The sequence below is a fragment of the Macrotis lagotis genome, chromosome X (genome assembly GCF_037893015.1).
Source record: "Macrotis lagotis isolate mMagLag1 chromosome X, bilby.v1.9.chrom.fasta, whole genome shotgun sequence".
NCBI classification, from domain to species: Eukaryota; Metazoa; Chordata; class Mammalia; order Peramelemorphia; family Peramelidae; genus Macrotis; species Macrotis lagotis.
Genome location: NC_133666.1, coordinates 459,100,283 through 459,118,094, shown reverse-complemented (window position 1 = coordinate 459,118,094; position 17,812 = coordinate 459,100,283). Strand labels below are relative to the sequence as shown.

General features: G+C 36.1%; 1 protein-coding gene across 5 annotated transcripts in view; it reads left to right on the top strand.

Annotated features, from left to right (window-relative positions):
• METTL4 (methyltransferase 4, N6-adenosine) overlaps positions 1 to 17,355 on the top strand; it is a 39,337-nt gene extending 21,982 nt beyond the window's left edge. For all 5 annotated transcript variants that reach the window (XM_074208351.1, XM_074208349.1, XM_074208350.1 and 2 more), the window contains 2 exons: positions 4,326 to 4,417; positions 9,335 to 17,355. In XM_074208351.1, the coding sequence (XP_074064452.1) occupies positions 4,326 to 4,417; positions 9,335 to 9,480 (238 nt within the window). In that variant the 3' untranslated portion in view covers positions 9,481 to 17,355. The remainder of the gene's footprint in view (positions 1 to 4,325; positions 4,418 to 9,334) is intronic.
• Positions 17,356 to 17,812: the final 457 nt, after the last annotated feature.

Here is a 17,812-nt window from a genome sequence, read left to right as displayed (position 1 = left end):
TTCCCACAGTTATGCGAAATATTTTTTCAAAGTTGGCATAGTATAAGCTTTTATTAAGCAAAAAGTCAATCCCACCCTTAATTTGTACAATTTGAAAACCTGGAATTTGAGAATGAGTTGAGTAGATAACTTTCTGTTACAATTTTCTGTTATATATATTTTTGGTACATTTGTTTTCTCCTGGGTCTAACTGCCCTTAAGTTCTACATGCTTGCTTGATACTTAAATGTTAATTTTTTCTTTTTAAATTTAATTTTTATTTATTCACCTTTTGTACAAATAATGTTTTTTATACATTAATAAAATATTCTTGTTTAAGAGTAAACAAAATACCCCCCCAAATATAGACTTGCTTGAGTGATAAAGTAAAGGGGAGAGAAAAAAATTAAAATTAAAAAAAATAATAGTAATAATTGTAGGTATGGCCAGGTGGTGCAGTGGAGGGAGCACTGGCCCTGGAGCCAGGAGCACCTGAGCCCATATCCGGCCCCGTACACCCAACAATCACCCAGCTGTGTGACATGCAAGCCACCCCAACCCCACTGCCCTGCAAAAACCAAAAAAAGGGAAAAAAAAGACCCAAAATAAAATGTAATAGTAGGGGTGGTTGGGTGGTGGACAGAGAACAGGCCCTTGAGCCCAGAGCACCTGGGTCCAAATCCAGCCTCAGACACCCAATGGTCACCCTGCTATGTGGCCCCAGGCAGGCCACCCAGCCCCATTTGCCCTGCACCCTCCCCCAAGTAATAATAATAAAAAATGTGCTTCAGTCAACTCTGTCGCGGGTCTTTATGATAAGTCCGTCACAAAAGTTACTTCCACATTTTTCCACCATTGCCATTGCTGATCGCAACTCCCTCCTTTCATATTTCTCCACTGCCATGTACTATATTTTCTCTCTCCTTTCACTCTGACTCTTCTGTAGGGTATCTGAGTGGCGCAGCAGACAGATCCCTGGTCCTGGGGCCAAGAGGCCCTGAGCCCCCATACCACCCCTTAGGCCCAGCATCCACCTGGCCCTATGGTCATGGACAGGCCATCCAATCCCAGCCCCTTGCAAGAAGTAAAAAAAGAAAATGTGTTATATCTGACCACTCTCCCCCCATGGTCCATCCTCTCCTCCGTCATTCACATCCCCACCCCTTCCCCTTGTCCCCCTTCTCTCCTTCTTACTCCAGATGTCTATACCCCATTGAATATATATGCTGTTTCCTCTCCTAGCCACCTCTGATGAGAGCAAAGATTCCCTCATTCCTCATTGCGTTCCCCACTTCCATATCATTGCAATAGCTCATTGTAATAAAGGAAAATATTCTTATATGAACTATTTTGGCCTATTCCCCCCTCTCCTTTTTCTTTCTCCCATTACATTCCCTTTTATCTATTGACTCCATTTTTACACCACAATATATCTTCAAATTCAGCTTTCTCCTGTGCTTCATCTATAAAAGCTCCTTCTACCTGCTCTGTTAATTGAGAAGGTTCATATGAGTATTAATCAGTGTCATTTTTCTATACAGGAATACATGCAGTTCATCATCATTAAATCCCTCATATTTCCCCCCTCTCCTCCACTCTCTATGCTTCACCTGGATCCTGTATCTGAAGATCAAACCTTTTGCTCAGCTCTGGCCATTCCAATAGGAACATTTGAAATTCCCCTGGTTCATTGAAAGTCCATCTTTTTCTCTGGAAGAGGATATTGAGCCTTGCTGGGTAGTTGATTCTTGGTTGTATTCTAAGCTTTCTTGCCTTCTGGTATATTATATTCCAAGCCCTATGAGCTTTTAATGTAGTTGCTGCTAAGTCCTATGAGATCCTGATGGCAGCTCCACCATATTTGAATTGTGTCCTTTTGGCTGCTTGTAATATTTTCTCTTTGACTTGGGAGTTCTGGAACTTGGCTATAGTATTCCTAGGGGTTGGCTTTTTGGGATCTCTTTCTCTGGGGATTGTGGATTCTCTCCATTTCTATGTTGCCCTCTGCTTCTAGAATATCAGGGCAATTTTCTTGTAGTAATTCTTTGAAAATGATGTCAAGGCTCTTTTCCTGATCATGACTTTCAGGTATTCCAATAATTTTTAGATTATCTTTCCTAAGTCTGTTTTCCATATCAGTTGTTTTTTCATGAGATGTTGCACATTTTCTTCTAATTTTTCATTCTTTTGGTTTTGAAATATTGAGTTCTGATTTCTCATAAATTCATCAGTCTCCCTGAGTTTTATTCTTTGTCTGAAGGATTTGTTTTCTTTGGAGAGCTTTCTTATCTCTTTTTTTCCATCTGGCCAGTTCTGCCTTTTTTTTTTTTTTTTTTTTTTGGTTTTTGCAGGGCAAATGGGGTTAAGTGGCTTGCCCAAGGCTGCACAGCTAGATAATTATTAAGTGTCTGAGACCAGATTTGAACCCAGGTACTCCTGACTCCAAGGCTGGTGCTTTATTCACTACGCCACCTAGCCGCCCCTTCCAATTCTGCTTTTTAAAGCGTTCTTCTCATCAATAACTTTTTGAAGTGTTTTTATCCATTTGACCTAAGCTGGTTTTTAGCATGTTATTTTCTTCAGCATTTTTTTTTTCGATTTCCTTGACTAGGCTGCTGACTTCATTTTCATGTTTTTCCTGCATCTCTCTTATTTCTTTTCCCAGTTTTTCTTCTATTTTCCTCATTTGATTTTCAAAGTCTTTTTTGAGCTCTGTCATAGCCTGAGCCCAATTCTGTTTTTCTTGGAGTCTTTAGATGCAGGAGCTTGTGCTTCCTCATCTTCAGACTGAGTGTTTTGTTCCTTTGTGGGCTCACAGGCAAAGTATTTATCAATGATGTTCCTCTTTTTTCTCTGCTCATTTTCCCAGCCTGAGCCTGGTTTTGGGGTGCTTCCTGAGCTTTTGGGACACTCCCACGAGGGTCTCAAAGTGTGAGGCTGTGCCCTCCCTCCTGGTCTGTGAATGACCATAAGCGCCCCCCTCTGCCATGGGGCAGAGGTGGGGGGGCCCTGCTGTTCTATGGGGGGCCTAGACTGCGATCAGGATCTGAATGTGGTCAGAGCCCCAGAGTCCTGTTCCAGGGGCAGAGCTGGGCAGTCTCTCTTCACTCCCCTCCCTAGGTTCAATGGGCTCATGCCCTGGGGGCTCCTGCTTACCGGCTCCGCCCACTTCTGTTTCTGGATCTGGGCTGCCTAAAGACCATGTTGCTTGCTGTCTGTGTGCCCTGGGGGCTGGGTTTCACATGCTCACTCTGGCAGAGGTCCCCGCTGTTCCCCTGCTTTGTGCCCGGTGCTTCCTGGGGTGTAGCTCAGGAGACTACCCCGCTGCTGTGAGCCGTGGCTCCCAGTGTCCTGGGGCTGCCTTCCGGAGGCTGAAGTTCTTTTGCTTTGGCGGGCCACCCCTCTGGTGGGCCACCCCTCCATCCCCAGGGAGCAGAGCCTTTCTGCTCTTTTCCAGGTTAACTTGAGTAGGAGAACTGCCTCACTGGGTCCCTATGTGCCTTCTGTCTCTCGAAAATTTAGTTAGAGTCCTTAGTTTATAAGTTTTATGAGAGAGCGCCTAAGAGATGTTCCTCTCTTGTTTCCATCTTCATACTAAATGTTTAATTGAAGATTTTCCTTAATTTTATTCTTCAGAGTAAAAAATATTATCAATTCATTTCGTTTAGGCAGGAAACATTTAGTAAGCATCTACTATGTTCTGATCACTAGGCTAAGTGCTAGATATACAAAGAAAGGCAAAAGACAAGTAAAGAACTAAGGGTAAGCAAGCTATGGAAAGAGCAATTTGGAAATAATTCCCAATGGGAAGACTCAAGAATTAAAAAGAACCTCATCTTTGATGATTTTTCTTCCCCATCAAGCCTGCCCTTGGTGTTGGTGCTGCTGCTGCTGCTGCTGCTGCAGCAAGGGGAGCCTTTTGGGAGTGAGGATCCACAAGAAGAGATGGGAGAAAATCATAATGTCTGTTGGTTGTACATAGCCAAGTTTGTACAGAGCCAATGCCAGACTGAGTGAGGGACAGGTTAGGATGTACCTGGCTGCCCATTCTGATACCAGGCATCACACCATGTTGTTTGTCTGGCCTTGATGGTGCTCTGTGATGCCCCGCCAATTCAAGGCCAAGACCACCAATGTTCCTGCTTCTTATCAATCAGACCATGGAATGGAACAATTCTGGTAAATGCAAGTGAGAAGGATGCCTTGCACAGCATCCCTCCACCATAATAAATGTAATTGTGCAACTTCTACCACCAATTACTTAGGTGGTTAGTGTGGCTCTCTCCAAGACTGGAGGATAGTATTAGACTTGGTGACAACTTACTTTTCAATTCTTTTAAAAATAGGAACCCAGAGATCAAAGAGCTTCCAATTCCAGATCACAAATTAATTGTCAGTGTGCCCTGTACTCTTCATTCACATAAACCACCTCTTACAGGTATGTTTCTATTATTGTTGATAAATTGTTTGGGCTTTCATTAAATTTACAGATCACAAGTTTAGCAAGAGCATTCGATTTGACCTCAAGGAATTTGGGTTTAAATTTCAGCTCAGGTAGGTATTATCAGGCTTATTTGAGGGTCCCTTTCAATCCTAAAGACTTGCTCACATGTATTAAGAAGTAAAGCCAGGATCTGAATCTAAATTCTCTAGCTCAGAATCCAGCACAGTTTCTACTATACTATGAACCTACGAGTAAACCCATTATTAAAAAAGTCTGCAGATGAAGAGTTGATAAAATAGGGTTTGAAGGGCGTTTTGGTCTTGTCCTTGTCTATGAAGACTATATTTGAAATGTACTTGAAATAGCCACTAGAGAGGTGGCCAGAGTTGTTTAGATATTCTGTAGTAACTTTAACTGTAACTTATTTTATTTACTTATTTTGAAAGAGGACAGTTTTCTTGAGATACCTTTAAGTGAATTGTTGGAATGGTCTACAGTCTCTAGTGGTCATAATGTTGCTGTGGGTTTATGATAACCTCCTTACCACTAAACCACAACTTATCAACATTTTACTGCTCAGGCCATTGGGAGAAAAACAACAATGCATTTCTGATTTTATATTTCAAATTACTTGGGAAATGGGATTCAATTCATGACATTTTACTTTACATTGATTTTTTTCCCATGGAAACAATTAATTTTGAGGCTATCTATGCTGCAAAAACAATTCAGATGAAAGCCTACCATGATATTAATTATATACATCCAAATTATTTATATAATATTAATATAAATCTTAATTATTTGCATATTAATTTCTTGCATAAAAGGTTCTTTATGTATTACCAGTTTACTTTTTTGATGTATAAGCAGGTGACTTCTGCCCGATTATCCCAAACTATCATTGAGATTTTTTTTTTGGTGTGTATATAATTAATTGCCTTTCTTTTTTTTGTGATATACTTCTTTCCCCCCTTTGCCTCCACAACTCATATCTAATGTGACTCAAAATGAAGATTACCTTAAAATGTATGAAGCATTTGATACTTATTTTTGCATTAGTCTAAGGAAATAATAATAATAATAATAATAATAATAATAATAATAATAATAATAATAATAATAATAATAAATAGTTATCTCCTTTGAACTTTTCTTCCTTAGTGGATGTCAGTTTTGTGGTATATGTCCTACATTTGCAATTTTACAAAATGAAAACTACTGTGTTTTTAAAAAATACTTGATATAGAAAAATGAAAAATTGTGATATTTCTGAATAATGAAAGTCATTAGTTTAAAAAAGACCAATTGTAAACTAAAAGCTTTAGGAGATTATGTTAAAAATAGAGTATGCAGGTTAGCTATATTATAAACAAGAATCGAAATCTGTTAAAAGCAATTAGTGTTTTAGTTTTTTCCAGTAGAGGGCAGCAGAACCACACCAAGATTCTTGAAAGTCCTCAAGTTGGAAGTTTTGTAACACTATCTGAATGACTCATACAGATTATATTTTGTTTTAAGTAGTCACAATGACAAAAACATTAGTATTTATGACTGCTCTCATCTTATTTCGAGCTACTCTTAAAAGTACATATTTTAGTGTATAAGTGCTGATTTGTGGGGTTTATTCTGAGGAAGAGGCAAATGAAAGTAAGTTGAAAAGCCACATTCAGATTCCTGCAGAGCATCTAACTATGGAATCATGACTGTAAGGGTTTTGGATGATACCTATTACCCATTTAGTCATCACAGCTTTAATATGTCATTGAAATGTACTTAAACAGTTTTATGCAAATTCTTAAAATGAAATTTTCTCCCCCAGGTTTTGATTCAAGTAACAGCAGGTTTTTCTTTTAGTTTGATTTGATATCTTTTGTGAAATGATAAAGATATATTTTCTTTCATAGGGCAATTGACAGAATATTCTGTTTCACATGAGGTATTTTAACTATTTTTATTATTAGAATGTTTTCTTCTCATAGATTTTTAAGATATCATGAATGTGAAATATGAAAACACCATTATAAATACATTTTAGAAAATTTAGCCTTTTTTATGCTATAGTAAAAAATTTTGCATTGTTAAAAATTTTGAATCACAAGTATTTTTACTATTCATATTCTGTCTTATTTATGATGCTATATGCTTGATGACCATTTCCTCCTGAAAATATAAAAAAATTAGATGAGATATTATAAATTAAAATTTAAAATGTGATGGAATTATAATGACAGTTTTTATGCTACCAAAAACCCAAATCAAGATTTAGTCTTTTGAATTGTCAATATGGTATAAAACAGTGGAACTTGTGTGGAATTTAGAACTTAGAAGGGAATAGATTTTATCTGAAAAAAGGTGAATTAATTAGAAAAATCAAGTTCTGTATGTGAAGTTTAGTTTTTCAGCTAGCTTGCCTAGAACACATCTGTTGTGATCATTTAGAAATGTTTGTTCTTTCAAGATGAATTACTGACTTGCAGGTTTTGCTTGTGACTTGCAGCAAAACATCTTGTTGATTTCCACTTGCTCTACTTGAGAGCTTTTGTCTTGGCTCACTTGAGAACTGAGATGGGTTCTCTCTGTTCTGGAGTGTGCTACCCTAACCAGCAAGAGAATCTAGTCTAGTGGTAAAGATACTTAGAAAGTTAACTCAGAGGGCTGAAGTCATTGAGATTCTTGGGAGCTACCATCAGCCATCATTGGGACTGACTAGTAATCTTTCAAGTGGTTTCTCTCATGCTTTCCTGTTCAGGGTTTAAAGGCCTTCTGACCTTTTAAAATAGTGGTAATAAATCATTTATTATCATTTGTCAATTAAGTCTAGTGCTTTTTCTACATTGTTTTTGTTTGGTTTTTTTCCTGCCTGAGTTCAGAGCAAGCTAACCAGAAGAAAGAATAGGGAAGACGATGGAATGGACAAGCAGATCATGGGATGAACAGAGATGAGGATAGAGAAGTCCTTAATTTTTTTCTCTGGCTCTAACTAAGCTTAGGAGTGAGGGAGGATGATTAGTTATTTGGGGATTATCTGTTAATTTTATTAAGTATAATCAGGAGCATCTTGTTTCCCCCCCTTCCCCAAATGAGCCATTTTGTCATTATTTATGGATTTAGAATTCTGACATTTGAACTAACAACAAATTAAACATATCTATTATTTTTTTCTAATTTTTTTACAAAATTCTTAATAAAGGACTACATGGGATAATGGCATCTGAATACTACTTTTTTCCCTTACTCCCTATTGGAATGGGAGGGGAAAAGAAGCTGTAAGATGTGTTCAACATGTAATTTTGTTCAGTTGGTGTACCACTCCAGGCAAGGAACTGGGTGGATAGATTCTGATAGTGAGTGTTTTTCCTTTCTAAGATCAGGTCTCCTTTCTCATGTGAATTTTTTGATTATCTAAGATTTTGGGTTCCTTACTTGTTCTTTTGGTTTCTAGTATAGGGTTCTGTACCCCATCGAGTTCTCAGTTTTACTGGTTGACTCTGTAAAGTTTAGATTTTATTCTATTTTTGAACAAAAGAAAAAGTCAAAATGCCTGCTTCTTTCAGTATAACCTTAGGCCACCTTAAAGGTGACTAGAGACTGATAGGGCAAGGAATTCATTGGGAAGAAAATGAAAAAAATGATAGTGTTATTGTCCTCTAGGCCTCTGGGGAAATCTCTTCTGAGTACAGCAACATTTAATTGTTTATTTATGAAGAGACTAGAATTCTACAAACCAACCCTTGCTGGATTGTCCTGAAATCTGAATCTCAGTTAAAATAAAATCTAGGTACTTTCAACTGTGATTTAATATTTTATAGCCAGTGTTCACCTAAAACCTCTCTCCTTATTCCCTAAAACTCTGGCACATAAATCATGATGATATGGCAGTTGAAAAAAATTAAACTTAAAAATCATTGCTATATTGTTTTTAAAGGCTCAGTTGTCCCCCAAGGGGATGTTAATCCTTTAATGTAATTTCATCTGTGTACATGTGTCTTATGTATATATGCATATGTGTTTAGGCTAGGTGGCAAAGTGGACAGAATTCTAGGCTTGGAGTCAGCAATACCTGAGTTCAAATGTGATCTTAAACACTTAGATGTGTAACTCTGGCAAGACAGTTTCCCCAGTTTCCTCATCTATAAAAGGAGAATAATAATAGAACCTACCTCCCAGAGTTGCTGTGAGGATCAAATATGATCAGAATTGTAAAATGTATAGTACAGTGTTGGAATAAGTGACTTGCCCAAAGTTACACAGTTAAATATGTATTAAGTGTCTGAAGTCAGATTTAAATTCAGGTCCTTCTGACTCCAGGACTGGTGCTCTGTCCACTGTGCTAACTGTGCATCTTTTCTTCTCTCCTCCTCCTCCTCCTCCTCCTCCTCCTCCTCCTCCTTCTCCTTTCTTCTTCTTCTTCTTCTTCTTCTTCTTCTTCTTCTTCTTCTTCCTCCCCTCCTCTTTCTCCTCCTCCTCCTTTTTCTTCTTCTTTTCTTCATATTGGATGTCATTTAGTTGTTCTTATAGATGTTTTCAAAGGCTTCTTTCTTTCTTTTCCCTTGCATGGAATTTGTTGATTAAAAAATAAATTGATCTGTATTCAGGAGATGTTGAGTTGACACTATTGAAAAAATTAAAAGTCACCTGTGTAGGTGTTACAATCTTCATTTCTTATCCTTCAAATGAAAATCAATAAATCAGAACCATTGGAGGCTCTTATGGTACTTTTCTCAATCTCAAGGGTACTGATTTCCAGTGACTTTCCAGCTATAAATAGTAAAGCCCATTGATGAAATCCTTGAAATTAATTTGCTGACTTAAAAAAAATGAAACATTCTCTTATTTTCTTTGCTGTAACAGTTTAAAGGAAATTGTTTTTTCCCCTTTAATCATCTTTGACTTTTTTTTTTTTGACAGAAGTCCTAAAAGACTATATCATGCCAGATGCTGAATGTTTGGAATTGTTTGCTCGAAACTTACAGCCTGGATGGACAAGCTGGGGAAATGAAGTTCTTAAATTTCAGCATATTGATTATTTTATTACTACAGAGATTGGAAGATGATCAAAATCTTCTCACTAAAGTAATTATTCTCCTTGTCTCCTACACTGTCCCCTATTGTGGTCTACCTCATAGTGCCTTTTACTACCAGTTGAAACCTTGGATATTTAAATAGGATTAAGTTGTTTTAAAACAAAATGTTCTGTAATGACTAGACTATTCATTGAGGATGAGTTTAATTTCCACTTTAAACTCTACAGATAATGAATTAAGAAAGAAAAAAAAATGGGTTACTAGTAATCTCATGATCTACTAAAAAACCAAACAAATAGACACATCTTTTGGGTACAATTATATTCTGAAAAGTGTTCTAGGAACTGCCAAGTGCATTGAGGTTTATGCAGTATTCTTTGTGGTTTTAGATTGCATGTCAGGGTCTCAGGGTCACTTGTTTAGTACTGCTCTTTTTTGTACATATTTTAAGAAATATTTGATTTTCAGAAAATAATAAACATGTTTTTAAAGAATATGCATTTCATGTTTTTTTCACCCCTAAATTTGAAAGAATACTGGATTTGGAAATAGAAGATCTGGATTCAAATTTTGCTCTTAGACACTTAATAGATGTGTCACCCTTGGCAAGTCATTTGGCATCTTATTTATCTTAGTTTTCTGATTTATAAAATGAAGGATAATTTTTAAGAATCAAGATCTAAATCTAAAATCCTATGAGATTAAGATCTGGTTTTAGACTTGGATCTATTAATCTCTCTCTCTCTCTCTCTCTCTCTCTTTTTTCTTATATTTTTGTAAGGCAAATGGGGTTAAATGGCTTGCCCAAGGCTACACAGCTAGGTAATTATTAGGTGTCTGAGACCAGATTTGAACTCAGGTACTCCTGACTCCAGGGCCGGTGCTCTATCTACTGCGCCACCTAACCGCCCCCTATTAATCTCTAATCACATGACCTTGGACAAGTAATCTAACCTCTCTTTGAATCTTGCTTAGGTTCCTCATCTATAAAAATGGAAAAATAACATACCTGTCCTTCCTGCCTACCTTTCAGAGTTGTTTTGAGTATCAAATGAGACAAAGCTCTACCAAAAAAATCTAGAGTGTTTTTAATCTTCTATCTATTAACTAAAAACAGTGATGGGTCTAGTGTTACAGAATTACACAGTCTCAGAATTGAAAGATAACTAGGTGGCTCAGTGGATAGAGTGCAGGCCGAGAGTCAGGAAGAACTCATCTTCCTCAGTTAAAATCTGACCTCAGGTACTTAGCAGTTTTGTGTCCCTGGGCACTCACTTAACCATTTGCCAGAGTTTCCTCATCTATAAAATGAGCTGGAGAAGGAAATAGCAAACCACTTACATATTTTTATCAAGAAAACCCCAAATGGGGTCATGAGGAATCAAACATGACTGAAAAACAATAGAATAATGACAACATTCAGAATTGGAAAGGATCTTTGGAGGTCATTGGGCCCAACACAGACCTGAAAGACAACTCCTTTTGCAGAAAAGGGCTTGTCTGTTGATTCCTTTTGTCCGATGAGATGGAACCCAGTCATTCCTGAGGAAGCCTATTCTACTTTGGATTGATTACCTCTTAGGAAAATTATCTTAAATCTGGTTGATAGACCTTTAAGAACTTGAAGATATATGACATGTCTGTATTTCTTCTCGTCTTAAGGCTAAACCTCTTTAGTTGCTTCAACCAGTTCCCATTATGTAATGACTTCTGATCCTCTCAGAATCCATTGCCATAAACTCCTTCTTTCTGACTCTCTTTATTGACTGACTTACTGACTATGCCTTCTTAGGTCTCTCCCTACTCCAGTATATCTTCTACATGGATGCAAAAGTATTTTTCCTAAATCACAGTTCTGACCCTTTCCTACCCAATATATGCCAGTAGTAAATTCTTCTAATTCTAGGATTAAATGTTATTGCATCCTTTTAAAATTCCTGTTTTTGTAAGTATACCTCACTTTTAGCATTGTGGTACGTATCTCCAACTTATAAACAAAAATTTTATATATTTTGGGGCTGTGTGTTTAATTAAAATTTTATTTTATTTTTTCTGATAATGGTATGCATTCAAGAGTTTAAGCAGAGACTGCTTATCTGGTCCAGCCACTTTATTTTACATGATCTTGGTTGTCACTTGACCTTTTTTTTCCCTGTAGCTAAACTGAACCTTTGAGAGACAATATAGTATAGGTGGGAAGGTCAAGGCCAAGCAGGTAGTAAAAAGGGCAGAATTTGAATCCAGTCTCTTTGACTTCAAATCCAGTACTCTGTTACTTCTCCATGCTGTGAAAATTTCAAATGTTATGATCCTTATCTTTGCCTTTCCAGATTTGAAAGGAAGGGAAGCAGTTCCTTCTTGGGTGGGATTAGGGAGGGTATTTGGTGTGGTATTCCCAAATAGTGAATCCCAGATTTCATCATTGTACATTTGGGTTGCTTTTCTTGTAAAAATTCAGGGGATAATAGAGAATTTCTTCACGAACTTCCTGAATATGTGACTTTTTAACTTTTCTTTTCTACCACAGGGTCTACTTGTCAATACAATGTGACAAAAGTCACCATAGAAACTTCTGAATAAATTTAAGATATCATTCCTATATTGCTTATTTTATCTGACTTTAAAGCATTGCTGAGTCTTTCATTCCTTACAAACTATTGTCTTCTCCTATAACTTCTAGGTTCTTCTTTTGTTAGTTCACCATTATCTTAACAGGCCCAGTTTGTTCCAGTGAGCCCTCTTATTGTAGAAGTATGAATCTTTTCATACCTCTGGCACTCTTAGCTGTGTGGACAAATCAAATCACTTCTCTGAGCCTCAGTTTCCTTAAATATAGAAAGGGACTAACTATGGTAGTATCTACCTCACGATTATTATAAGAAAAGAGATTAGATATGTAAAGCACTTTGTAAACCTTAGAATGCTATACAAACTTCAACTAGTAGTCTCATAGTCTCTTTTCTAATGTATGTTGAAGACTTCACTCATCTTTTTTGCTCATTTTCTCTAAGAAGTGAGTAATGGCTCATTTAAATATTATTACTTCTCAGTTCATTTGCATTCTTCATTTAAAAAATATAAAGGTGAAATCAAGGTAGCTTAGATCATTGAGACATTAATAAGATCCATAAAGGATTACAGGGTCAATTAAGGAAAGCTTTAAACTTTTGAATTTTAGAAAAGTTGAATCTAACAGTATTTTCTTCTATATGAACAAACCTTAAACTTCTTTATTGAAAAGGCAAGTAGGTGGTACAATGAATAGAGTGCAGGGCTTGGAGTCTTATAATCTCAAAAACTTCCAAGTTTGTAACCCTGGGCAAGTCATTTAACCTTTGCTTGCCTTGGTTTTCTCATCTGTAATAAAAGCCCCTACCTCCCACATTGTGAGTATAGAATGAAATAATATTTACAAAGATCTTTACTAACCTTAAAGTATGGAAATTTTAGCTCTTATTATTAGATTAATGAGAAACAATTACCACTGATGCTGGAACAATCTGATCCTTTCTTTTTAGGTTTGTTTGTGGTTTTTTTTTTTTTTTGCAAGGCAAACGGGGTTAAGTGGCTTGCCCAAAGCCACACAGCTAGGTAATTATTAAGTGTCTGAGACCGGAATTCTGATCCTTTCTATCATTGGCAAGGAGCTGTCTAAAATGTGAGGTTTCAGTAATGTCTTCCTTTTTACCTCTTATTTTGCACAAATCTTGTTTTCAAAATGATGCAACTAAAAATCTTAATACTCCTCAATACCACAACTTTCCAAAAGATTTTTACCTGACTAAACCAAAAGGCAACTTGTCAGTTTCATTAACTTAGTAAAATAAAAATCATAATAGATACTTGATATTGAAATACTTTTCTATAAATATACACATTTCCCCATTATAAGACCTTAATTTTTGGGTCCAAAATTTGAAAAAAAAAGTATTACATAAAGTTATTGAACTAAAATTTTATTCATCATGAAATTCAAGGACCTTCTGCTCATAGCTCTTAAGTGTCTTTTGGGCAAATCTGGTGCCTGGATGCATGCTTAGTCCATTTGGTTTCATGAACCTGAAGCACCAATTGTGTCCTTTGAAATCATTCACTTTGTTTTCAGCAATTCTTGCCTCAAGCTGACCCATCTTTGTGAACACAGGAATTCCAATGGCCCTTTGCTCTTCAGTCCATCTCTTCAATTTCCTCTCTAACTCAAGTCTTTTGGCTGATTTTTCTCTCATGGCTGTCTTCTGCTGAGGCATTTTCAGGAGGGTCTTTTCTTCTTGCAGCCAGACTCTAATTGTTTTCTCAGTTGGAGGAGGACCAAACTGACATTCAGCAGCAGGATTTACATTCACTTTTGCAAACTGGATCACTTTGAACTTGAATTCAGCACTGTACAAAAACCTTTCTTGAGTCATTTCTGGACAGAATATAGCAAAATGAGACCCAATATACTGGTAACAGATGTGAAACAATGAGTGCAAAAAGAAGTGTGGAAAAAGCAAGAAATGTAAATAAAAAAAATCTACAACCATTGTATAAGATGCTCCCAGTTTTTAGATCCCAAATTTTTTGAAAAAGGGTGCGTCTTAAACATGGGTAAATACAGCATGAGATAGTTTGAGTGGTAATGTAAATAATTTTAGCATTAGACAGTATGTGGATTCAAAAACTGCATTCCAAAATTAGTCTGAATGGAGAGTGTCAATTGTAGTATGAAAGATGAGCAGATATGTCAAAGGTCTTGTGACACTTTAATAATTTGGTGCCCTACTAGTCTATAGTAATTCATTCCACAGATATTTATTTAATACTTGTTAGATAGAATATCCTGTAGCAGGACCTCTATTCACTCTGGGTCAAGGTGGGGAAGAATTAAGTGCAGTAGATATATTTGTTCATAGTCATCCTAAAGACTAACCCATCAACTGAGACAGCTAGGTGTACAGTCAATAAGAGCACTGGATCTGAGATCAAATCCTGCCCTAGAAACCTGCTAGCCATGTGGCTCTTTTCTCAGTCTCAGTTTCTTATCTGTAAAATGGGAATAATAGCACTGACCACACAGGTAGTCAGTAAGTCAACCATTGATTTAGCACTCACTATGTATCAAGAACTGTGTAAAGTGCTGGGAATACAAATAGAAGCAAAAGATAGGTCTTGCCTTCAAGAAACTTACCTTCTAATGGGGGGAAGATAACACATAAAAGAAAGTGGAAAGAAAGTTAGGGCTTGGATCAGGCTATGGCAGAGAAAGTCTGACATGTAACCTGGAGAGGAAGGAGTAATGGTTAACCTGGGCACCTTCTTTAATAGAGACTCTGTGAAGAGCCATTATTGTAAACTTATTTCAATGCTAGCTATTTATGATTATTATTATTATTATCCTTCCATTTATAAAGCTACCATTCTACTAGTCTAACTTCTGACCTGTACCTTCCCTTCAATATGTTTTTGTAATTCTAGTTATAAATACATGTTTCTGTGAACTGTTTATTTAGTTCATTTTCCTGATGAAGCTATAAACCTCAAGGGCAAGGGCAGTATTGTATAAAGCTATTTACTCTTATTTTTATTGGTGAATTGAGTCTCCAATGAGTAGCTTTCTCTGCCATTTCAGACTGGTAATTTCTCTGCAACTTTATAGTCTTGGAGATTGCCTGGGAAACAGAAAGGTTAATTCACTTTCCCCAAATCTCATACAAGCAGTATGTGTTGGAATGGGAACTTGAATCCAGGTCTTACTGATTCCAACATGAACTCCCTTCAGTAAGCCACACTGCTGCTCACTGTATTAATTACCTAATATATATTCTTGTTGACTGATTCATCATTTTTAGGCAGCTATTTTATTTTACTTTTTCCTTTTTACCCCCAATTGATATTTTATTTTTCCAATTATTTGTTATGAAAATTTTCCAACATTCATCCACATGCATATGCATATTTATAAATTACATGATTTCATTCCATCATCCCTTCCCACCCTCTCCTCAGTGATGAACCTCTGGTGAACTTTGTACATATACATTTAACATGTTTTCAGATTAGTTGTTTTCTGTATGAGAAGTTAGGATTAAGGGAAAAGAAAGAAAACCATGAGACAAGAAAGAAAAACATGAGAGAAATTTTTAAAAAGTGAACAAAGTATTGATTCAAATTTTATAGTTTTTGTTTTGTTTTGTTTTTCTTCCCCTGGATATGGATGGCATTGTCCATAACAGGTCTTTCAGGGTTGTCTTTGATCTCTGAACTGCAGAGAGGCGTTGCATCCCGCATGGTTAGTCAACTCACAATGTTGTTGTTAATGTGTACATTATTCTCTTGGTTCTACTCCCTTCACTCAGCATCAGATCCTGTAATTCTTTCCATGCTTCTCTAGAGCCTGAGCATTCATGATTTATTATAGAACAATGGTTCTCCATAGGATTCATTTATCATTCCCCAATTGATGGGCATCCCCTTAATTTCTAATTCTTTGCCACAACAAAAAGAACTGCTATGAATATTTTGGAACATGTAGAACTTGCCTCATTTTTTATGATTTCTTCTGTATATAGGTCTAGTATTGGTGTGGCTGATCAAAGGGTGTGATCAGTTTTGTTGCTCTTTAGGAATAGTTCCATATTGTTCTTAGAATGGTTGGATCAGTTCACAACTCCACCAACAGTGCATTAGTGTCTCAATTTTTCCACAACCTCTCCAATATTGATTGTTTTCCCCTTTTCCTCATCTTAGCCATCTGATAGGTGTGAGGTGGTCCCTAATGGTTGCTTTAATTTTAATTTCTCTAATCAGCAATGATTTTGAACATTTTTTCATATGAGTATATATGAAACTTTAATTTCTTTATTTGAAAATTATTAGGCAACTATTTTAGCTTTTATATTTTTTTTTATTTCATCCAAAGCCACTAAAAACTAAATGAAAATAAAAAGATATTAGAAAAATGTGAAAGGTTAAAAAACCCCTCACATATTTCACTCTTATTTCATGTTTTAAGACTGTTATAAGTTATTTTTATTTCCAAATTAACCAACAAATGTTATTGATTTCTATCTGTCCTATTATGTGCCTAATCCACGAATCCAAAAAGTCCTTGAAGTAATATTATCTTTATTATTTAAATAAGAATGATTATTATTTCAAAAAATTAATCCTGTTTACCATTCATTGATTTTGTCCTGTGACTGTCCAAGTCACAGTTTTGCTCTAAACTTACTTCAGAATTCAGCTGGCCTCTAATGAGTTAAGTTTAGAAATCCAATTCTCTTATTAATCGCTGTTCTATTCTTATGTCAAGAATGTTTGGTATGTTATTCAAAGAAGTCTGTTTCACTATTTCTATCTGACCTTACAGATAGATAATGAATATTTTTAGAGAGGAAAGAATTATTGCTAGTTATTGCTAGATTCTCATACCCTATTTCCAACCAATCATATTGTCCCCCACACCTTAGCACTATAACCAATCATATTGATTTTGCCATTCATGAAGTTGAGCTCTTTAAATCAATCATAACTTGTTTTCTGCCTATGCAGTACTATTCTTTGTACTCTCCAAACCTATAAAAGAGCTGTCCCCCTCACTCAAGGTTTTAGCTTTGCTGGAGAGGCTGAGATCCTATTTATTGGTAAAATTGTACTTTTCTAATAAATTGATCATGCTTGGAACTTTGTGCCTCACTTTATTTTATTTTGATTGTAATACCATTGGACCTATTTTGTGATTCATTCTTTTAGCCAATTGAAATTGGGTTATTAAGTTCAATTCTTTCTGATCTTTCCTTATCCAGTCCCACTGTTTTTAAATTAGTGCCAAATAGTCTTATTATTGCTTTAAAAAATTTTATTCTGAACTTAAGAAATAAAACAGATATTTCCATAACATGGTGCCACAGAAAAAAGGTGTTTGCATGTGAAACTACAGATCTGTTATATAGAACTTGATATTTCTTTTAAATATATAATAAAATTATCATGTAACTTTCTTTTGTTTTGCCTTTTTTCTTCTCTCCTGTGAATCCCCCCCCCCCAACTCTGGCCCTAGAGATGGCTACCATTTGACACAAATATGTGTATATAATGTGTGTGTGTGTGTGTGTGTGTGTGTGTGTGTGTGTGTGTGTATGTACAACCATTCTATACATGCTTCTTTTTAGCTGCACTCTGGGTGCAGATAGTATCTTCCTCATGGGTTCTTTGTACTCAATTTGGGTATTTTTAATGGTAAAAACGACCTAGTCATTTAAAGTTTTTTTTTTTTTTTTTTTTTTTCAAGGCAAATGGGGTTAAGTGGCTTGCCCAAGGCCACACAGCTAGGTATAAAGTTTTCTTAAAGCAATATTGCTGTTATTGTATATGATGTTCTTTT